This window comes from Hetaerina americana, unplaced genomic scaffold (genome assembly GCF_022747635.1).
Source record: "Hetaerina americana unplaced genomic scaffold, ioHetAmer1.1.p SCAF_6, whole genome shotgun sequence".
In the NCBI taxonomy this organism is placed as follows: Eukaryota; Metazoa; Arthropoda; class Insecta; order Odonata; family Calopterygidae; genus Hetaerina; species Hetaerina americana.
Genome location: NW_027287205.1, coordinates 32339617 through 32364244, shown reverse-complemented (window position 1 = coordinate 32364244; position 24628 = coordinate 32339617). Strand labels below are relative to the sequence as shown.

The window sequence follows — 24628 nt, the reverse complement described above, 5'->3', positions numbered from 1 at the left end:
AGCAAATGGTTTCTTTTGTTTTGGTATAGATTGGGTATGGTTCCCACACCATTAATTAATACAATTCTGTCTATGCACCCTGCATGAATAAATTAACTGATATAATTATTAGGCTTCTAGCAACCTTGCCGTCTGTACTTACACATGAACAAGATCATTTTTCCCAAGTTTTGCCACCTAATGCAAATTTCAAAATTTTGATAGGGCAAGTTAAGAAATATTTACCTGTATCCTAGGAAAAATATAGTTGAGCAGGTGAGAGGTATTTGGAGGTGGCCTCAGGCGTACTCCTCCATATGCACTGTTGATGTACCTTGGGTCAGTTTCATCCCATAGACCATCAAGTGTTTCTACCAAATTGTAGCATGGAAACTCATATTCAATCTCACCATCATTTTCACACTTCATGTTGAGAGGAAGATGCAAGAAGGCAATTAGAACATCACAGCATAGAATAAATCCATTAAAATACACCAGAGTTCACTCTTTATCAAAACCCTAAAGAGTTAATGTAGCCAACAGACCTGAATACACAATTGAAGAGCTTCTAATACTTGGAGCATATCCAAGGCATCACATTCAGAAAAAGCAACTTGAAAGTCATCCACAGTGTAGCACCCTGTGATTCTTGCCTCACTCATGAACTCAATGGAAAGAAGCTGGCCAACAACATGCGAGCAAAGCCATTGCGGACATAAATCCACGAGATCCTGAGTAGGACTTTTCAAATACAAAACCTGTAAGGGAATCATACAACTAATCAGAAGCAGAAAAGAATCATCAGAAAACATCCTGATTATGAAAGCAGTGAACTCTTTACCAATCTGAGAACCAGGTAGTAGTCATATTTTAAAAAATCATTTACAAGTGAATTAAACTGACTATTTCCAGGAGAAAATGATTTTACTTTTTATACTTAAAAGATGGGTTTAGAGAGGATGATTTTTATAAAGAGATAACTTTGGGTTCTAAATCAAATAAGTTATATTAACATTTCCCTAAACCAATAATTGATATAGCAATGGAATTATTTGCATTTTTTCTAAAGATTTACCATGGGAATCTCTCATTTCCAAGGCATGTTTGCTTGTGAGATGTACCAACAGAATTAAATCAGCTGACTATATCGGGCATAAGTGGTCATAAAAAGAGATGTTTCACGCATGATACGGTGGAATATCATTAAATATAATTAAAAATTGACAATTTTCCACAAAACAATTATTTTGTGGAAAATTGCCAATTTTTAATTAGTAAGTGGTCATGGTAGGTTTTTCTCCAATTACTTTACTGGCAAGTCAGCTATCCTTGAGATTAGACTTGTGCAGAGCAGAGGAAGATTATATAATTGTGAGAATCCGTGATTTATATGCCACTGAAATTTTAAGTATCCAATTCCAGTGTACTGAAATAATGAAAAAGTCACAAGGGATGGACTATAAGCTGGTTTGGCACTAGTCAGTCTTTAAATTTTGGATGTATAAATAGACAAAAAGGAAAACATGTGAAATTCCATGAATGATAGAGGAAGAGACTACTGTTCGGAGAAATTTGAAGAAGGCAATGGTATGCTGAAGATGGCAATTGAAGGGAGCAAGCTGGGAAAGCAAGATAGAGGGAGGAAAACAATAATCAATCAGAATGGCATTAAGGCACCTAGAAAGTATGCAGAGATAAAAAAATAAGTTATTTTAATATGGAATAAGTGGTTTATTGATGTTTTGCATCATTTTAGTTAGGGCTTAGAAGTATAGTAATGTGTAGTGCAGGCATCCATCTAAAAAACCTACCCTAACCCAGAAGACTAGTGATAAAATATGTCAGCTATTTAAATGTAGGTACTTCCCCAGGAAAATTAAAATATTGTGCCAAAATATTGGTGTGATGAATACATATTTTTGATTGGGGAGGAACAGAGTATTGAGCATATCAAAATTCCCTGATGCCATCCATTCCCTGATGGATATGAAAATTCATGTATCATTGCATTTTTTTTCAACCGAGCACCATTTTCTAATGCCTAATTAAAGAACCAGGTCAAAGTTCAAATGCAAAGGAAACATTATGCTCATGAAAACTGCTGGCACTATGATCTGAGAGTAAGCAAATGTATAAGATGTGAGGGAGTCCTGAGATTTAGAAAATGACAACTGGGGAACATCTTTAACATGAGATCATCCATGAAAGAATTTTTACAGAGAAAAGCTCATCAATTTTGATGAAAAGCTTTTGCTTAATGTCCATGTTGAAGTAGTAGCTCAAATAGCTTTTGGTAATAGCAGACCAACATGGGAAGAATGTAGAACCACAATATACTGATACTTGACTCAAAAGAGTGATATAACTGCAGCAAAACTCAAAATACTCGCACACACGCAAGCAGTTTTTTCCACATTAACACACCATTGTGAAAATTTACGGTCAAACATGCCTCTGACAGAGCCAAATTGAAGTGACTTACATACTCTTTTACTACTGATATCCATCTCATTAATATAATGACAGCGGTGATTTCCGATTAGTCAAATAAGATGAAAACTCAAAACAAACAAACTTGAAAGTAATTTTCAATGGTAGATTGATCCATAATGTGTTCCTGGCACTAAATAAAACTGGTTTATGTGCCAGATCAAAATTAGATAAAAGTTGAGGGGCCAAATAAAAGGTTTAAGTATAAAATTTACAGCTAATTCAAGATTTTTGAACTAAACAGCAAATTTAGAGTTACACAGTTAACTGCCCTGTGCTACCCTGTACGTAGGTGAATTTCTTTCAATAAAGTTTCTCTTTGTACTTAATGCACAAAGCAAATCCTAGTTATGAGAGAAGATTAGATTATTTACAATATTAAATAAATTTTTTTTCAAATATTCCTTATGAGGATGTATACATTTGCTGCAAATCTGAAGAAAAAAAGAGTACTGACCTCTCCCATTAGCTGTAATTGTTGAACCAATTCTTTCATGTGCTCATCTCCAGCTAATGGGTTAACGTTGGCGTGAAGCAGGTCCACAAACTGAAACCAGTCCACTACAGGAAACGTGGGTGATGTTTTCCTCCAATTGGGCAACCAGTTCACCACTGCTTCCAAAAATCCTGTAGATTTTGGAAGCTCCTGCAAAATAAAATCAAATAAGCAAAAGTAATTATAATTTTTGTCAGCACAACGAAAAAATTTCTACATCGACTTTTTTTTTCCAATATAAAGTGAGAGAGACTGATAGCTCATTTGTTACATTAATAAGATGAAGAAGATTTAACATGCACTACATGCATTTACATGATTTTAATACACTACTATTAATTCAATCCCAAAGCACCTACATTTCATGCACATTAAGAAAAATAGTACATACATATTTACAAAAACACTTTGGATGAATAAGTCTTTATCTGAAGAATAGTGGCTATTGAAAAGGACACTATCTTCCTGAAATATCTTTCAATAAGAAAGTTTTAAAACACCTTATTTACCACTACACATTTACAAATATATACCAATATACCTATAGGTATTAGAAAGCAAGCAAACATCATGTCCAATGAAAAGACATAGTCATATGTGAAGCAGTTAAAGCATTTTAGAGGCATGTAATAGCATTTAAAACAAGATTTTAGGAATGCAAAATGTGGATCAGTCTCCACGTAAGAATTTTACAAAGGAAGATCGATGAGATATAAGAACTGTACATCTTAAAAAATAACAAAGAGACAGTTTAAATACATATATAGATTTATATTTATATATATATACACATCAGGGTTGTGACCGAAGAAAGTCATGCCTATATATTTTTTTCTGACTTCAGAATATAGAGATGAAAAGACATGTGGAGATATAAGCCAAGCAGGGATTTAAATGCTTCCCCCTTTCTTTCTAATGTTGAACAATTTGACCGCAGAAAAGCATTCCCCACTTGATATGTGAAATTTTTTCCACTTCGCCGAATTGTAACTGCTCTATAAGTTGATTTCATTCAAATGATTCGCAAAGCTTTCAACGATGCCACAGTCTTTTTGAAAGGAGGAAGCAAAGAAGATTATAATCCAGAGAGAACACTTAGCTGGGTGCACAGAAATCTGCAGTGCACATGGAATAAATGCAGGCACAGATATACACCTCGCCTCTGATGGTATACCAGGGATAAATCACGGGTGATGCAAAAATAATAATGAATTTCAGTGGTTTTGTGATTTGAGAGAAATAAAAGATCAATAATTTCTTCATTCATCATCAAAGCAACAATTTTTCATTAGCTTCATTCCGAAAAAACTGATTAACTTCATTGCAACATATTCCCAGCAAGGAATGGACTGCAAAACTAAATTATGCAATAAAAAAACTAGAACCCTTACAGAATGTTCACCATAAAAAATTACTTTCCCCTCTCGATTTTTTAGGTGATGCTCCTGTTTTTATCTTAAAACCTTATATTGATGACATGCACTTTTTTGATCGGTGCAAATGGTTGTTACATATCTTGTTACAGATCTTAAACATCAAATCTCAAAATTTAAACACGTGGTTGTAAAATAATTTTTAAATGCCTCCAAATCAAAAAGCTACAAAAGCAAGTTTATCATGTTTCAATTCACCATCATTTCTACTTTGCTTGTGATTTACTCCTGGTCTATCATCAGAACTGCTCACTGCATTCTGTCTTATCCCGCTTATTACATAATACAAAATGTAAGCGATAAAATGTGACATGAGTAATAGTGCCTTAAAGCGTACTTAACTCTGGTCCCCCATCACCACCATCTGTTAGCAGATTATAATCCTTGTATCCACGGAATGATGTAGAGGTCAAACGGTGACTACACGCAGTGTTTCCCTGCAGACATTTCACAATGGAAGACGAGTGGGAGGAATAAAAACCCCTTATCCATAACACAAAACAAAAAAGCAACCTCTTTAGCCTATTTAAAGCTTAAGGCGCTTGAGGAAATACTAGTAAGCAATAATCTTAGGATGCATGGTTTGTTAGATGAGAGCATATCACCTTAGCAAAAATGTATAAACCAACCTCTTTGAAAACTCTGAACAATAAGATCAAAATGAAAAATCCACATGCACTTAAAACACACTAATTTTACACTATTTACCATAGTAAACTTCTATGATGAACATCAAGATATCTAATACAAATGTTAGTTAGTGACTGAATGAATAACAAAGTATCACATAACTTTTAAACAGAAAAATTAAAAGTAATGACTTCAAAAAAATTGACATAAGAATGGAAAAATAATTCTTACCATGCATAAATGCATGCCCATATAAAGTCACAGTTACATACTTGAACGATTTTTTGTTTGGCTTCAGCAAGGTACACTTTTAATGCTTTCATTCCAAGAGAAGATGGGACATGTGCATCCACAACTATCACTTGATGCTGGAGGTCAAATATGGTCCCAAATCGTCTCTCCAGCTGTTCCAGTAGGTGTTCAACCTCGGTACTGACATACTCGCCCTGTTGGTTGCGAGGACACCGAACACTGTCGGGATGGGTGGCGACTAATATCACCCGCGCAGGCTTGCTTGACTTTCCACAGAAGCCTGTAAGATTTCAAGCTAAATGAGATTGTGGCAATTGACGAATGCATTAACAAAGGAATCTAAGGCCATTTACACATGAGACGTGGAATTCAAGTTTGAATTTCATAACTCTAGTAGATTGCGACAAAAATTATTACTGACACTGGTGGCTACAACATTAATGAAGGATTTGGCAAAACAAAAGCTGCCCCTTGAGAAATTACATGGGTCTAATACATTAACATAATTCACTAGAGACTACATGAGAGTGCTTCTACATACTTCCTGCTCTCTTTAATCATCTCATCTGTACAATCAACCATTAGCCCCAAATTCTCTGTCTTCCATGAGACCTAATTTCACTAAAAACTTTAAATTTCAAGCTTGGAGGGATGTTTTTAATTTTCCCATTAGACTAGACGAACTAATTGATTCAAAGACTGATTTCTGCATAAAGAAGGACCAGAAATTCAGGGAAAATAATACCAAGAAGAGAACCATCATTAAAAATAAACACAGAAGTATTCTTAGAAAGTCTTGCTGCAAACATTATTTATGAAAAAAACAATGCTGCACATTAAAATATGCAATATTGTGTTGAAACCTTTGATGATGCTAAAATTTTCATAGGTCTAATGAGCATTTATGCAATAAATAATACTTTGGCTTATAGCATGAGGTTATCAATTATTCAAGTACACACTCCCATTCGCTTTGATGTAAGCATGTCAAATGCATAAAGTGAGGCTGTTACAATCAATGGTGCTCCAGGAATTCTCATTATTTTCAACCAGCATGAATTTACTGGAAAACAAACTAGCTCATAAATTCAGCTTTGATTGTAATGCCAGTGAATAAAACTATCAGGAAAACTTATTATCAGTGAAAGCTAAATGAGGGATACAATGGACATGACGCTGCCCATTTACTTGTCTAAATTGGTTTTTCATTATTATCATGAACTGATTGTTTACAATCTTTTCAATAATGCCCACTATATGTTAAAACAGTTTGATACTACATGCGTTCACTTCTGGGTATTATATAAATTTTGACTAAATGAATCGTGTTTATACACAGATGGATTCACATTTCCATATTTTCTGTAATATCTTAGGAATAATAAATAACGCTGTTTCAATTTATTTAAGTTTTGTTAAATAATTATCCTGTTACTATTTTCCATGAATTTCTGTAAGCCATATGCAAGGAATTCATTTAAAGGGAGCTATGCTGAGTTAAGACTGAATTATGTGAAAATCAACCTTTTCCAATAGATTCTAATTATACCATATCAGCATGAGAATATCAATACTTTTCAGTGGAGACCTGCTATTACTAATTCCCACCAAGTGTCGGAAGAGACTTTTGTGTAAGACAAATATTGCCTCATGGGTAAAGGGTCTGAACGACAAATTTCAATGTAAACAAAGGAAAAGTATACAGTATAACTCTATGATCTATCAGTTTAAACTTCATTTAAGCATGCAAGCATTCTGTAAATGTTGATATAATCTATTACAACTTTTAATAGTACATAATAATGTTACTAAGGTAACCCTTGTCATTAATTACAAAGCATGCATTTTGGTTTCTAAAATATACAAAAATACAATTAAATGGGAAGTATCACCAATAGAATTCTACTAACACTGAAAAATTGCCTATATTAACTTATATACATAAAAGGTGTAAAAAGAAGACAAAATACATTATTGAAAACACCAAATTCAATGGTCACACATTCAACGGTACAAATTATTTCTATATTTTCTAGGGTCAACATTTTCACTGTTCAGTTCTAGCAACTTGTAAATACCATCAACATGACAATGTACCACACATTATTAACTTTCGAAAAGCTAAACATGAAATATACAAAATCTGATAAAGCACAAGAGTCCTATATATGAATAGAAGCTAGTGTTTACATTATTAAAAAACAACAGGTAACATATTAAGCTCTGTAACAAGATGTCCTAAAAGAAAGGTTGAAAATTACCAGAGAATTAAAACAAACTGATGCACTACATTTTTACGAAATATGCTACAGTTAGTGGATGTAGTTTCAACAAATAAATACTTGCCAACAAACAACCACTGTTGCTTATTTCACAGAAATTTTTCTTGCCACAGTACTAAAAAGTTTATTAAAAATTTATTACTTAACACAATATAGAAATTTTTGGCACATGTTATGAATGAGTTAAATTTCAAAACAGCAGTAAGATAATGAATGCATTTACTTAAGTAACTATCACAACAACCATATTAAATATGTAGTTAACTGATAATTATGATTAATTTTACATTTACAACATGCACAAATCAATTTTCATTGAAATGCATTTTATAGGGTTTACACAAGTCATTAGTGTTTAATATTGTTTTTAATGAAACTAACAATTTTAAATGCAAAATTACAAAGCCAATTTAAGATTTTGATTACGAGCTAATAACATGGCATTGTATGGTAAGGGTTTTCCTGTTCTCATTTCTTATTTCATATCATCCAGAACATATACATATAAAATTTAATAAAATGAAGTATGCAGTTGGCATTGCATCAAATTCTTTGACTACTTAAAACATGTTTTTGATATGATTATATAATAAAAGCGAGTATTTTTTACAACAAATTGTAATGACCAGAAAGAGCATGATGAGATAAAACTATTAGGATAAGAAATATGTTTCTGACAGTGTTAGTTGGGAAAAATTAATTAAAAGACTCATTACTTCTATTTTGCATGCATTTTAGCGGTGGCAACCAGAGTATTTCGTCAAAAGAAATTGCTATTTTTCTCAATCAAAACTCTTCGGAGTCTCAATAACCACAGATATAGGTCTACAAAAATGAGTTCTTCTCATAATAAAGTGGTTATTGGGGTTTTAAGGAGCTTGCGATACCAATTGTCATATTGCAGATTTAATTACAGACAGAAAAATCAATCATTTACCTATGCAACATACATTATTAACAGTGGGATTTCAACCAAAACCTTCAGATTTATAGGTCGGAGCAATACCTACCTAGAGTTTGGTCTGTTGATAAACCTGATTAAATTACTTTGGCATGTATGAAATTTTAGAGTTCTAATTAAGTGAAATCTTATTACTGTGGAGCTTTCCCCTTTTAATTAAGAAAAAAATTCTCCTCAGATTCAATATTGGCATTACTGCAATGAAGATCTAGGAAAAACTTGCTACAGAATATATTGAAGTATTGTCTTTTACAAAAGAATAAATAATTTTACACATGCCAGCGCTTTAATATTTATTAGTTTTAACTTTTTAGATCCTTATTCCTATTTTATGTGTAAAAAAATTGTGATTGTAACATTGTTTAATGCAAACGAAAAACCTGGCAGTCCTATCAATCACAATATTGCCCTATTTGAGTAGTCATTACTTTAGGTTTTATTTGGTTTTATTTTTAAGCACTATAATTTTAGTTGGAACTTTTTAAGCACACAAAATTCAGTGACCTAATATAAGAACAACATTATATGAAATACAAGATTTAAGCACATTTTACACTTTTCCTTAAAGCTATTGTCACGATAATATTCCAAAAATGGTGGAATTTTGTTGTGAAATACCTTATTGACCAAAATACACATTTTTTTCCATTACGTAAAATTTTGAAAAGACATATTAATATTATTGAGTACCAAATTGTTATTTAAAAACACCAAAAAATTATAATTCAAATGACAATTGCTTATTCTGAACATCTATTCATGGTAAGACCAGGCGTATGTTACTTTGGAAAAGCACAGGTGCTCATTCTGTGATATAACAATGACGTCAATAAAATGTCAAAAAAATAAATATGACAAATGGTAATAGATAAAATTCCAAGAGCCGCTGAGCTTCATGAAAGTGCCGGCCTCATTGACAGCACGGTTATGCCCTCATCTGCCATCCTAGAGGTTAACTATTCAATTCCCACCAACATGGATACCGTCCATCTAGGGCTTGGGTGTTTGCAATTGTCCTAGTTTTAATTCCTCGTCAAAAACTCTGATAAAATGTACATTTTTGGGTTTTTACCTAAGTGCACAGAATAAAATATTAAAGTCAATATCGCCTTCATTTTCATTCCCCAACATTTATAACTCTCAGTGAATTTGAGTGCCTTATTTATCCGTATTTACAAGTTTTACAGCAATTATTACATACATACGAGATAAATTATTGAAAAAATGGACTGAATAAATTAATTATAAGTTCACAAGTTTTACAATGTGGGTTGCGAGATTTATTTGTCTAAAGGGAGAAATTAAAAAAAAAACAAGATGGCTCATACATACGAGGGTAGGCTGAAAAGTAATGCACACATGCCTGTAGAGCACGAACAAAACAAATAGCAAGATTGAGCAAAAAGAACAATTCTCAAGTTTCAAAACCATATATTTCTTATTCAACATTGTCCACTGTTAAGGCTAACAAATTTCTCCCAATATGTAACAAGTTCTTTCATCCAGCCACTGAAAAACTCTTTCCAACTTTTCTCGAATCCAGGACTTGACATGCTGCCTTCACCTCATCGTCCGAGGTGTAATGATTACCCTTGAGGTGTCTCTTGGACTTAGAAAAAAATAAAAATCGCAAGGCTCAAGATCAGGGGAATAAGGGAGGGTGTGGAAACGGTTCAAATTACGGGTTTCGCAGAGCCTCTACAGTCTGCACCGCAAGGTATCAGAGAGTGGGGGCCAGGATGCCTTTAATTAGACAAACTCAATGTCCAGTCTGTATATACTGAGAAGAATTTAGTGTTCCCCTCATTCCAAAAAAATTGGTCACATAAAATCAGTGAGCATCCCAAAACATAGTCAAAAAGAAGTTTTTTGTGGACGGTTGTCTTCTGAACTTCTATGCCTGAGAGAACTTCTATGACAGATGTCGATATTCAGCACTCTGTCTTCTCTCCGATATTCAGCACTCTGTCTTCTCTCTTCTGGGTTGTAACGGTGGACCCATGACTCATCCCCCATCACAATATTCAAAAGAAAGTCACCTCCTTCATCACAGTAGCACTGCAGAAGTAGCTTGCAGCATTCCAATCAACGCTATCTGTTCTTATCTGTGAGATGGTGTGGTACCCATCATGCACAGATTTTATGTTATCCCAATTGTTCAATAATGAAGCTAACATGTTCCCTGGATATTATAAGATGGTTTGTAATATGCTTTTGAGTGATTTCCTGCTCATTTTGAATCAAATATTCGACAAGTTCGTCCGTAGCAGTGATCAGATGTCCACTGCGTGTTTCATCAACAATTATGGCTTTTCCAGGCTTGCAATCATGATATTTTACTACCCATCGATTTACAGTAGACCCATCAACAGCATCTTCACCATAAACAGCCTTTAAACGACGATGAAACTCTGTAGGAGTCACTTTTTTTTTGTGGTTAAAAATTTGATAACAGCTGGCTGTTTAACTCACGTTGACATAGCACTTGAACATCTCCAATCTCCATACTACCACTTCTCGAAATACACTGGATGACTGATGCGACCTCAAATCCTCAAACCAAACATGCATGTGGAGGGGGATTGTTACTTCCACATGCCACCATGAGTGCTTCTGAAGGTCATTCTGTTCATGGTCTACAAGCATGTGTACCTTAGTTTTCAGCCTACCCGCGCACTTTGACTAATATGGAACATCCACACTTTTAAAAGACATTTAAATCCACAGCCATGTGTGAAAAGCATAAACAATAGCCATATTATCATTGTTTTTCCCAGAATTTTGTAAGTACTTCAAGAATAAAGATACATGGATATGTGCTACCTCTTCAATTTTTAATATATCAGGGAGTCACCCAATTTGTTTCCTATTGAAAAATAAACTTCTCTATGATTTAACACCTGTCAAGTTGGACAATTATTTTTTCACAACAAATCTCCCACATCTGTCCAGGAGAGTGGCTCAAAATGGTATGACTTCTAAAGGGTTCACTGTACTATGAGCATCACCAGCTCCTTCACATTAAGGAAACTGCACCAATCATAATTCAATAAAACAATATTTTTGAGGGCATGCAAAAAAGTGACGAATATTTAAACTGATCTCTACTTCATTGTAATTGAAACTCATGCAGTTATTTAATTAGCGATTGAGGAACATCTTCTATGGAATTGATTTTTCTATTAGACATGATCAATGCTAAAAGAAAAATTGCACAGCTGGAGGTACTTTCAAGGTTTTGTTGCCTATCCCTAAAATGTTTAATATACACATCACTAAGGTTTTTGTGAATTCTTTATGAAGGGGTTATATTGAAAGGAATAAATTCTCTTAGGTACTTTTTACATTTAAAATCAAATCCAGCCAATTTTCAAACCCAATCCAGAGGTATCTTGAATAATGACACACATATGCCTTCTGTAGATATTTATAATTGAGGTTTCCAATTTAAATATACAGCAATAAGTTTTACAAAATCAGTAGTTCTAAGTTCATCATCCACCAGAAAGATAGTGCATTTGGTCAAATTCCAGAGGGGCCTTACAAGCAGTCCAGTCAAAGGAATAAATTTGTTGAATATTAATAGCATGGGAAGAGTAAAACTAATATTTAATTTTAATTCCACCATCACTTTTTTAAAGGAGCAGGAGAAATATCTATATACGTTTGTCAGTGATCACCAAATGAAATGTCTTCCTTGATTCAAATGAAACTGCATGCAAATATACCTCTATGATTTTTTCCTCTTCTTACCACCATATCAATGGTTTTATAGTAAATAGAGATCCACACTGAATTTCTTTCAATGCAGCCCCTTCGCCAAAAATAAACTCAAGTCATAACAACTTTTAGATTTTATGTCGAATAGACAAAAAAATGACTAATTTCTAGTCTTTCCTAGGCCCCAAAAAAGGAATGCTTCCAGATCAGCTGATATTTAGATCAGGCTTCAAATATTCTTCTCTGATTTTTGCCCAAAAAATATTATTTTATTGATTTTTCTTTGAATCAGGATATGCCTTCCATTCAATAATCTAATGAGCCAAGACTATGTTGAACCACTCCACCTTGACACAATATATAACTATCATATAATTTAAGAAAATTCTTTCAAGTACTAAAATACTTGAATTTTGAGAATAATTTGTTTTTGATTAATTTTTGTACGCGCTTTATCACAGAAGTTGAAAGATAACACATTTGCAATTTAATGTAGACATTTAGTTTAAGTTGGCAATTTGAATATGCATTATTACCTATTAACATTGTCATTTCTTAAGCTACTTAAAGAAAGAAACATACTAGATACTCATGATTTATATTATGCACTTATATGAATGTATTTTAAGAAATTTAAGTTAGAAAAGTAAATACAAAGATGAAACAGTAAGGTGAACTAGTTTGAATAATAATAATAATCTGTTCACCATATCTTATTAGACTCATTATACTGCAAATAAATACATGTATAAGTTTTTGTACCTAAGTACAAAAATCAAAGAGTCAAGAAAAAGGAAAATCATTTTCAAGCATATATATACTTGTTATTACAGTAAATACATAAAAAACAAGCAACCATACGTAGAATAACAAGCAGAATTATTGAAATTGTGGATTAAGACCAGTCTTACATTGGAGGTGGTTAGATCTTGGACGGAATTCCATCACCAATAGCATGGCATGCCCACTAAAAACAACAGGTACTACCTACCTAGAGGTTCAATGGGTGGTATACGGGCCTGAAGAAATGATAGCCAGAAACAGCATTGCTGTAGTTGGGTGCTAAGTGGGTCCTCCATATTAAATACCACTACATGCACACAGCTTGTGTTACCAATAAAGTGGTCATAAACTGGAAAATAACTTTCCTGGCCGGAAAACTCCCATATGCTCAAATCACCAACACCTGAAACAGATACCTGTAAATACACAAATTACAGACTAAAAGAATGAAACATGACTCTGTAGAAATACCTATAAAATACAAATTAAATTGATACTTTTACCATAATTATGGAAAGGGTAGAGTGACAGTTAACCTGAGAGGAATAGAGTAGATGAAAGCTCCTCTTTTGCAGAAGATGGCAAATTTAGAACTGATAAAGAAATACCTTGCCCCATAACCAAAATGGTTACCTTTCACAACATTGAACATATCTGCAAAGTGGGGGGATGAAAAAATCTACAGGAAACCAGACTATAATAGTCATTATAAGCTCTTAGAAGTTTTCAATATTTCTGATGTTGCACTTAACATTATTAAGCTAACTTCTCTCACAATGACGGCAGTCATGTTAATGTTTACTTCTCTTAGAGTAGTGACTGGAGAAACCTTCCATAGAAATTGTCACCTATTTTCAAACATTCTAAACCACCTTCTAGCAGTACCGTAAGGAAGAAAAGGACCTTCATACACCCTTTGTAGCATTAAATAGATATCAATTGCTAATTTGTTCCGGGGAGAGCAAAATTTCAGTGCAGCATATTGCCCACCGTGCGCTAACTCCCATCATCACCATATCTTAACTGAACATGTTTCAACTTGCAATGGCTGCCATCAATGCAATACTAGTGTCAAATCAATGTAACTTGAGCCACATATACCTTACACATTAACCTAACAATACAATAAAATTAAATTTTTGCAAAATAATTTATGAAAATTAAAAAGAATCATCACTTGTTATAGAACAACCCTTGTGCAATTACTTTGCAACACAGTAGGTATGTTAATTAATCCAAATATCTTAATAACCTTTGGAAATTCACTATGCGAGTAAACAACTTGATAGCTTAACTGGCATGACAGTTTGGCCAGAGGTCAAAGGATCCAGGTTGGAATCCCAGTCAAGGTGAATGATTTTTGTACTTTGAATTTTCTTGCATTAATATAAGAACTACTCTCAACTCCAGTGAAAAGGCAGCACTTAGATTTCATAAGTCATCATATGGACCCAACAAAGGCAAAGGTTTATGCTGCATATACAGAAAATGGAAGGAGTTCTTCTGTGTCCTTAGAATAAAAAACACAGCACTTACATTGGGAAATAAGGAACAATTGCAGAAACCCAAAAATATCACAAAGTCCTTTTAAAAGTTTAATAAGCCTATCTAAATATTAACCTTAGATAAGGTTAGGCACATGAAAGTCCATCAAAAAAGTGCACCATAGAGAACTAATAGTCAATGTTACGATATTAAGGCTCAAGGTAGCACTACAGTAACCCAGCTAGATAGGTTTATAAACACCATCAACCTAAGTTCATGCGTTTCTAGATACCCAGTTTCTTGAGTATGGAAAATCTCCATTGACTCTCCACCCAAGTATCAATGGGTACTGTCCTACCCATGGTTACTTGGGTGGTTGTAATAGCAATCACATCGCTGAATTCTGTCAACAAACATCATGATTTGTGTGAATTTCCTCTAATTTGTCAATTGATCCATACAAACTTTCATTTTTATCAAGTTTAAGTTTACTCATTTGGCAACATGCTTAAATATGGTCATTGAAGGCTTTCCTTTTATTTGCTTCATAAGAAAAACACTTGCATTCAAAGTTAAAGAAAGGAAAGAAGATGATTTTTACAGGCAGGTGAACAAACAAAATTTGCAATAATTTTCCTATTCTGCAGTAAGGCCATTAATGTTTAAAGATCGGGACATATACTCTTTAATTTTTTTTAAAAAGTATTCTACCAGTTAAGGTAGATTTGATTAGACAAAACTACCACATAAATATCTCCTAACAAAACATAACCACACACCCTACTCTACAACAAGTCTGTCTTTATCTCTGTGTACTTCCTTCCTCCCTTCATCCCATCCAACATCCCTATCCTGTTCCTGCCCTTTCCTTGTTTGCCTAACATTGTCCCCTCTATAACAGTCTTCAACATTCCATTGCCAATCAATACCCCCTTCATCCATTTTTCCTGCCTCCTTATGGTTTCTCCTAACAACCCCCTCTCCTTGCCCATCATACCTAGCACTTCCTCATTTGCTTTCCTTTAGGTCTATTTCAACTTCTTCACACCCACATTTTAAAAGCTTCTAATCTATGTCTATCATCCTTCTTCGGTGACCATGTTTCTGCACCGCACATAACTACACTCCATATCAAAGTTTTGACAAGTCTTTTTTTAACATTCTTGCTCAACTCCCACCTTCACGTGAAAGCCTCTTTGCCTAGTGCAATTCTTCTCCTTATGTCCCTACTACTTTGACCATTTTGGTCCAAAACACTTCCAAGATATGTTCACCGTTCCACCTGCTATAGTTTTTGTCCTATTTTAATGTCAAGCTTAGCCTTTCTCTTTCTGGAAAATTGCATTACCTTTTTTTATTTATGTTGATTCTCATCCCATATCTATCGCACTAAACTTCCAATTCACTCAGCAATGCTTGCAAAACCTTGGCCAACTGACAAACTAGAGCTTGGTCATTAGCAAACCTGAAAGAAGCCCCTGCCTTATCTTTTTGAAATGGACGCTACATTTCATAACAACTAAATTGTGGTCAGAGTCCACATCCGCTCCAGGGAAGTTGTGGGAATTTATCACACAGGTTTAGTGTGTCTAACCAGAATATAATCTAGCTGATACCTCTCTGAGTCACCAGGCATTTTCCATGCATACCTGCATCTTTTGTGGTGTCTAACCCAAGTGTTGGTGATGACTAATGATAATTAACCCTTGCCTCCTGCAGAACTCAACTGCTTTCTCCCCGCGGTCATTCCTCGAGCCTAAACCGTAGTCCCCGACCTCACCACCATCTCTTCCTTCGCCTACCGTCGCATTCCAATCCCTATCAAATGTTTCCCTGCAGGAAAATCCACGATTATATCCTCTGATCGTATATCCTACCTACTTCTTCCTCCTTATGATTGCTTGGTGGCATATATACCTGAATAATGACCAAATTCATTGGTTCTGCTTTTATCTCTACTAGTAATATTCTATCCATTGCTTTCTTTATGTTGACTACCCTTCTTCCTACCTCTTCATTTAATATTATGGCAACCCTCATTGCCTCACGTCCCCACCGCTATTTATTACTCTATAAGCATGACTCCATCAATCCCTGCTATCCTTCCATCTCACCTCCGGAGAGCTTAAATATCCATAATTCCTCTTCTTTACTTTCCCTTTATATTCTCTAATTTTCCTTTCCTCAACACTGTCATAACATTTCAAGTTCCCATTCTAATTTATTTGGTCTTTTTCTTCTGTATATTCTGTTCTACTGCTGTTGGTTTGGCTTTGCAAGGTTTTCATGAGATAATGACTGCAGAAGACTTGCCTCTTCCACTCTCGCGCATGACACACGGCAGATTGGGCCAAATCCCTTAGTAGCCAGGACTGACATTCTCTATATTGCCCATCAAGTCTTTGGAATAATAATTGAGGTGGTTTCCTGTTGCCTTCTTCACTCTTTGAATTATAATTTAAATTTTAGATTAATACAGTTTTGGCAATTCTTAAGCCTGACTGTTTGTAAATTCTAGCAAACCATACCTGTTGAATGTCGATGCCCCGAGTGTACTGGTAGTTGTTTGTATCAAAAGTTAATGAATTTTGCCTCGACTGCACTGTGACATCCATTTCAATTTGGGTTTTGCTGGGTGATGACGGCCTCGCTGTCAAGGAGAAAATTAAAGGTCTATCAAACTTCTTAAAATTAAACCATATGCATGAAATAGAAAATTCTCTCAGAGCATGAAAATTCTCCGAAAGAATTTTTGCAGAGCATGGTATGAACAGGAAAGATAGAAATTTTGCTCCAGTCTTCAGTCATTGTGTGACAAAAGTAAAATACGCATAAATCAAATTCAAGAGTAAATCTGAATTTCAGATGAAAATTATACATAAATAAAAAAAATAATATTACATTGAAATAAATATAAATGCTTAGGCCAGGGAAAAATTTCATTTTTCTTGAACTTAGTTTAGAAGAGTTCTTAGTACGAGGGTAGTTAGAAAGGTTCTCGGAATCACCACCAGATGCCAGTGCTAGCAGAACGAGTTTCCCACATTGTAATAGGTAATCCTTTATTAGTGCACACACAACCTGTCAGTGGTCTGAAAAGACACCTGTGGTGCAGATGCCTCTCTGTTGTTTTTCCTATGTGGTGATTTGTGAAGATGTAAAAAATTGAGATTCGAGCAGGGACAAAATATTTTGTAGAGAAAGGTATGAAATCAAAGGAAATTCATGCTGACTTTCAGAATACTCTGGGAGACTCTGCTCCTTCATATTCAACTGCTGCCAAGTGGACAAACAAGTTTAAGTGTGGTCAGGACAGCTTAGAAGATGATCTGAGTAGTGGTCGGCCAAAATGTGCAACTACCCCAGAAATCATTGCAAAAGTGCATAAAATGGTCATGGAGGATCACCAACTGAAAGTGCAAGAAATCACTCAAGCCATAGGGATGTCATCTGCATGGGAATATCACAATTTAACATTGTAATTGGATATGAGAAAATTATCTTCTAGATGGTTGCCGAGACTTTAGACACAGGATCATTAACACATCAGAATGGAAATTTCCAAACAATGTTTGACCTATTTTAAGAGCAACCAACAAGATATCCTATGCCAGTTTGTGACCACAGATGAAACTTGGGTCCACTTCTATACCCCAGATGCAAAACATCAGTCAAAAGCAGTGGAAGCATTTTCATTCACCACCACCAAAGAAAGTAAAGGCAATATGGTCGGCCGGAAAGGTGATGGCTTCTGTTTTCTGGGATGCAAAAGGGATTCTGCTGATAGATTATCTTCCTCCTGGTCAAACAATTACTAGACAATCTTACTCTTAACTTGCGGACCAACTACAGCAAAAGATACATGAAAAAAGGGCCTGATTTGGCAAGGAAAGAAAGCCATTTTTGTTCAAGACCATGCATGCCCACACACGTGTTATTGCCATGGCAAAAATACGTGAACTAAGATACGAATTGTCGCCACACCCACCTTATTTGGCTCCATCAGATTTCCATCTGTTCCCTAAGCTCTAAATTATCCTGGGTGAATGGAGATTCTCATCATACAAAGGCCTAACAGCCAAAGTAGATGGAATTTTTCAGGCCAGAAGGAAAATAATTTTTGGGATGGGATCAAGACATTCGAACATCACTATATCAAGTGCATTATTGTACCGCTAGACTAAATTGGAAAATAAACAAAATTCAATGAGACAAGACTGTGTCTGTCACAAAGGGAAATTTAAATAATTAGGAGGCATGCTCATTATTATGGCCACTAGTGCAAAATCAGCCACCTTCAAAACCAAAGTGCTCTTGGTTATGACCTTAGTAGCAAAGAATAGAACCAGCACTTTGGCACTGACTTCCATATATTTAAAAATGTTTCAAAAGGAAACAAGAATCAAATTGCTCTAATGTTTGTTTGTTATAGGTTGGTGGGTAACTTCATCCCTATCAATCATATGCCTTTTGTAAAGGACCTTGTCATTTTCAGAGATTATAAACATTTCTCTGAAGCCATCTAGGCAGCAGTGTGTCATACCTCGGCACAACACAAACTTATTCACTTTAGGCTACTGCTCAAAATAACTGTTTTTAATTTATATTAAGTAAACACAATACGATTAATGGCTATCTCAGCAATAATAATAAAAATTAAAAAAGACTTCATTGAAATGCACTTACACTTAATCAGCAGTGAAGGTGGACCAGAAACACTCTTACTCCTCTTAAACAAACTTGAAAAATAACCAGCTTTCAAAGAATCAATGAGGGTTGTCTTTCCAACACCTGAGTTGCCAAAAAACTTTACTTTTATTCTTGAAATAGGCTGCGAGGTGGGGATTAATTGACTGATGTATTCTTCCCTCTGATGACCCTAAAAGATATATCAAAGGCATTTAGCATTAAATTCTCCAGAAAATAGATATTGAATACAAACTGTTGAATTACACCTAATTGCAAATATTTAGAGAAAATGAATACAATAAAGAGATATATTTACAAAACATCACACTTAGAAAGTACTCCATAAATCTCAATGTGCACGTACAAATAGGCCATAGTAATAAATAAGGCAAAATATTTATGGTCTGACAATCACTCATGATCTAAATAATTGGAAATGAAATAAGACTGCCACTCTTACAGGGAAATGAATTGTTATCAAAACAACATACAAAAAAGGAACTGCACCTACTGTTATTGGCATCATTTTTAAACTGACATTCCTACACTCATAATTCTTCATATATTTGAAGTTTAGATGAGATTCAGATACTGAACTAAATGAAAATAAAATATCCATTTTTTAGATCAGGTCTCGCACATTCTTTTCAAATTGAAATACAAATGTGAATTTCCTAAAATTTTGCCAAAATTTGCTCTATTTAAAATTTTGACTAAATTTGAGCTGTCACTCAAACAAGTCCAAATATTACACACATGCATTTATCAAAGTTCATAAAAATTCAGGCTGCAGCCACGAAATATAAAGAAAAGTTCTAACTAGATTTGAAATCAGAAATAAATGATTGCTTAAGAATTTATCATTTCAAGTATGGAAGTCATAGTTACACGAGGATATCAATTAGCCATAATAATTAAGGAGGAGATGCTGGTAAATAACTGAAAAGACATAAGATAGGCACATAGACATATAGGCCAGGGTATTATGGCATTAATTTCACTTCCATGTAGAACAAAAGTGTTTCACACATATTTAAGTGAATTTCTCAATTTTTCTTAATACTATTCCAATAATTCAAAGTTTTTAGCTTTCCAAAACATTTTATACAGCTGACATTACTGCTGGTTGATTACTAACAGTAGCTCCTCCATCTCATTTTACTGTACAAAAATCCAAAGTGAAGTTTAATATTTATTAGCATATAAGCCTAAGATTAGTTTTTAAATTATCATATTTGTTTCAAGATGTGAACTATCTGAAATTCTATCGGCAAACATCCTGCTTTCCCAGCATCCCCACATCCCCATCCCCTTTCAAAAAGTAAATAATCAATAGAGATCACAGATCACAGCAGAGAAAATAATCCTCCATATTTCATTAGCACTGGCACAAGGTCCACTGTGAGCCTGTAGCCTATTTATTAAATTTAGAAAAACTATGAAGATTGAACTTCAAGATGAATTTTGCAAATCAGCAAGTACAGAGTAAATTTTATATTTACTTACATCACGGTGGAGCACAGACCTTAAGTTGAAACTCAAGAACTAAATTATGCTCAGTAATATGGTGGAACAGCAATAATCACACAGTGTTCAAGTGAAAATGGGTGTTTATGCATACATTTCATAACATAAACAAGACGTCAACAGTAAACATGCATAAATAAGGATAGGTAAAACTAGTGCACACTTACACTCCGTAATCGGTTCAACAGATCTCCTATATCATTATATCCTTGTTTTAAAGCTGTAATCTCTGCCTTTATACCATCTTTATTCTTCTGATCTATGTTGCAGCCTGCTAAGCATAAACACCTTGAAAAGAACCACTATCATATTAAAAACAAGAAATTATGTGTTTGTGAATGAAATCCAGAAAAAATACCATTTGAGATATTTAAAGATGAGCACACATATGTTAATAATTAAGAATTTATCCAGCGTTAAATACATTCAGGAATAGCATTCACAACTGTAAAATTCCCTGCACAATTATAATTTTTTATCCCAAAATGGACTTTGAACAAGCATGGATATCCACCATGCATATCCATATACTCTAATCTCAAAACTTTAAAGTACATACAGGTATTGAATTAAAAATTTGGAGGCGCTATCTCATCAAAGAAATCAATATACACCTCAATTCCTTATTGCTTAATGATTACATATATATGGAAATGTGAATACTTCTCAATTCATGTCTTGTTTAAAATCTTATCAAATAGGTAATATGAAAGATAGAAATACTGACCCTATCTGCATGGGATAAGGCTGAAAGAAGCAAGAAGAATATAGTACATACAGGGTACAGCAGTTAAATTCGGACAAATGAAACTTTTGTTTCAAAGCAAATGTATTAAAAAAAATACAAATGAAAATTGAAATCCTTTTACATACAAGTCCTGGTATCCGTCAAGAGAAGCATTACTCAATGTAACCCCCTTCAGCTGCAATGACCGCCTCCAATCTCATGCTGAATTGATCGCACGCACTCTTTAAAACAGCGCTGTCCAAATTTGCGAATGCTGCTACGATAGCGGTGCGTAGAGATACAACATTAGGGTGCCTTGTCTTATTGGCAACTCTTTCAACTATGCTCCAAACATTAAAGTCGAGGGGGTTCAAGTTCGGGCTATCCGAGGGCCAGAACTCCTTTGACCAGAACATGTCAATGCTATCTGAGGGCCAGTTTTGGACTAAATGACTCGCATGAGCTCGCACACCATCCTGTTGAAAGACATAGTCTCCGCAAGGCCACAGTTACCACCCACGGTTTCACAACATTACTTGCAAATATAAAAGTTTGGCAAAATTCCTCTGAAATCAGCACATGAGCATTCCCTCTAATGCCGCATTAGCAAAACCTACCCCAGAATTCTCCAACGCATTATACTCCGCCACAATATTGTAAACAGTTGATCTGGGGTACCCGAAGAATCGAACTATTTCACTCGGCGAATGCCTAGTGCGAACATTTTCGATAATAGTGGCTCTTCAATTGTACTCCACACATGTACGTAACATCTTGACCATTTTGAGGTTATGACTGTTTACTAGATGCCTAGAGCTTTCAAGAACGCCAATCGCGACCTCCAGTGGAACTCTGATACAGTGGGAAATTCAAATTGAAATTTGTCTGGAGATAAGCGCTGCACCCTGTATAAACGAAAGAAATCAACAGGATACTTGAATACACCCTGAATGATTTCCTCATTTACAGATTAAGGATAGTAAGTACTTGGGATATGCTTTTGTATCAATAGAACATTTGTATACTCCTAAGTGATCGGAAAGATCATCACACAATTATTCCATATGTGATCCTATTATAAAAGTCACTTTGGTGAAACTCCATCAGACACAAGAGGAGAGATTGAAAAACTGGGCAAAACAAGATAGATTATTACAAACATCTGTGCATGGGCACACAGATATCAGAGTGATGACAGTTGGTATTGTAGAGTGCAATTGAACACTTAGACACCAGAGGAACATTTAAAAGCCTTGAAAAGTCACAATTTTAAGAGAAAATCTCAAAAAAGAGACCAACCTAACAACTTCTGTGTGTCCATATTTTGCAGCACGGTGCAGAGGATAAAGCCCATGTTTGTTGGGTATATCCACATTACATCCAAAAGCACAAAGGGTCTGTGATACAGCTAATAATCCTTCTTGAGCAGCAATGTGTATTGGAGTATCACCTTTCTGAAAATATAATTAATACCAACAGTAATAAATGTATAACTTCTGACACTAAATAGAAATAAACCGAATAGATATTTCATTGCTGTACTAAGCTTGCAAACTAATGGGTACAAAAACTGATTAACAATAAAACCTTGATGAACAAAGGAATAAAGTTAATAAACACATACTTTAAGAGTCTTGAATGGGAAAATTCAACATTAAAAAGTTTACTGACCAAATAATGCTGATAGTAAAGTATACATTAAGGGAGAAATTACTGAAGTTTTTACAACAACAAAAACAGCGCCGAAGAGTCAATAATGCTTCGATATCATTTTTAAGATATAAGTTTAAATAGGCAATCAAAATTATAATTTACCCAGTCCTGCATATCAAAATCTGCCCCAGCATGCAGTAAGAGCATGGCAACTGCAGAATGTCTCCTGGCTAACGCTAAGTGTAATGGAGTTGCCCGTCTGCAATCAATGACATCCAGTCCTGCACCAGCGTCCAAAAGACACCTTACCGATTCCAAATGGCCTCTTGCGCTTGCACAGTGGAGTGGTGTTTGCCCTTCCTGCATAAAAGGATAATAAATCAGAGTGCAATAACGTAAATAAAAATGCATAGAAAATTTGATTTTCATGGCAAAGAATTCATGAATCAATCTCATAGAAGCTACACATTTCAATTCCTATAATAAAATCGAAGGTATAGAAATCTTAAATATGTATGCATAAAAAATCAAACAGTCCAAAAGTTGAAATCATAATAAAATGCACTAAGAAAATAAGAACTACACCACATGAAAAAATTCAACAAAGCTTGCAAAGAAAAAGTTATGAACTTTTCACTCTTCACATAACTACAACTTCCACGTAAATTATAATATTTACTGCACTAAGGAACAATACCGTAAAAAAACCTCCAAAAGATTTAATACCAAATATTTTATTCACTCTATCACGACTTCTTGCACCTCTTCACTGCAACTGCAAATTGACTAAAAATTTCTTTGTGTGAAGGAACAGATGTCGTAGGTTTAAGGTGAAAGAGTAATTAGATGTGTTCCCAAAAATTTTCCACATGAATGTCAATAACTATGTATATGCAAATATGGAGTTAAATACAGTCACTCAGTCCCTTTAGTTAAAACAATACTGGTGTTGAAAAACCTTGTCTGTGCTCAAAAGGTTACTTTGAAATTCATTAGTTTTATAATTAATATCTGAATAAACCTCACCTATTTTCATAGTAACCAGTCCTGTTTAAAGTGCTAGCAATAAACTGGCCAAAGATGACATATGAGAGGGGAAAAAAATTGCTGGAGAGGGTGAAAGTTTTGAGGGGTATGTGGGCGTCTGATATCATGCATAGTCAGATATATTGGTTAAGAAGAGTCCAAGACTAGTCTAATTTCTAATTTTCATTCATTTTATATAATTGTTGATTTTTTTAAAGCAGTATTTTAATTATAAACCACACATTCTGGGTCAATTGGATGGAAGAAAAGTAAATTGGAAAGCTAAAGCTGGAATATATGTGGAGAGAATTTCCATTGGATTTGATTGTAGATGTAATTGTACAAAGGAATGATACACAAGAGTAAGAGTGACTTAAATGATCAACTAGTACGGACCATTCAAAGTGAGAGAGGAATTAATGACCTGGATTATTTTCTTAACTACACGACACTTCCAAGTCATTTCTGTGGACTTGCATCTGAACATTTTTATAA

The 24628-nt window shown here is 34.5% G+C and overlaps 1 protein-coding gene across 4 annotated transcripts in view; it reads right to left on the bottom strand.

Moving 5' to 3' along the window:
- LOC139695534 (death-associated protein kinase 1-like) overlaps nucleotides 1-24628 on the bottom strand; it is an 89321-nt gene that overhangs the window by 19297 nt on the left and 45396 nt on the right. For all 4 annotated transcript variants that reach the window (XM_071594369.1, XM_071594372.1, XM_071594373.1 and 1 more), the window contains 10 exons: nucleotides 23270-23467; nucleotides 22754-22908; nucleotides 20895-21015; nucleotides 19198-19390; nucleotides 17040-17161; nucleotides 13235-13442; nucleotides 5301-5560; nucleotides 2927-3115; nucleotides 525-737; nucleotides 226-402 (listed from right to left, as the gene is read on the bottom strand). In XM_071594369.1, coding sequence (XP_071450470.1) covers nucleotides 226-402; nucleotides 525-737; nucleotides 2927-3115; nucleotides 5301-5560; nucleotides 13235-13442; nucleotides 17040-17161; nucleotides 19198-19390; nucleotides 20895-21015; nucleotides 22754-22908; nucleotides 23270-23467 — 1836 coding nt within the window. The remainder of the gene's footprint in view (nucleotides 1-225; nucleotides 403-524; nucleotides 738-2926; nucleotides 3116-5300; nucleotides 5561-13234; nucleotides 13443-17039; nucleotides 17162-19197; nucleotides 19391-20894; nucleotides 21016-22753; nucleotides 22909-23269; nucleotides 23468-24628) is intronic.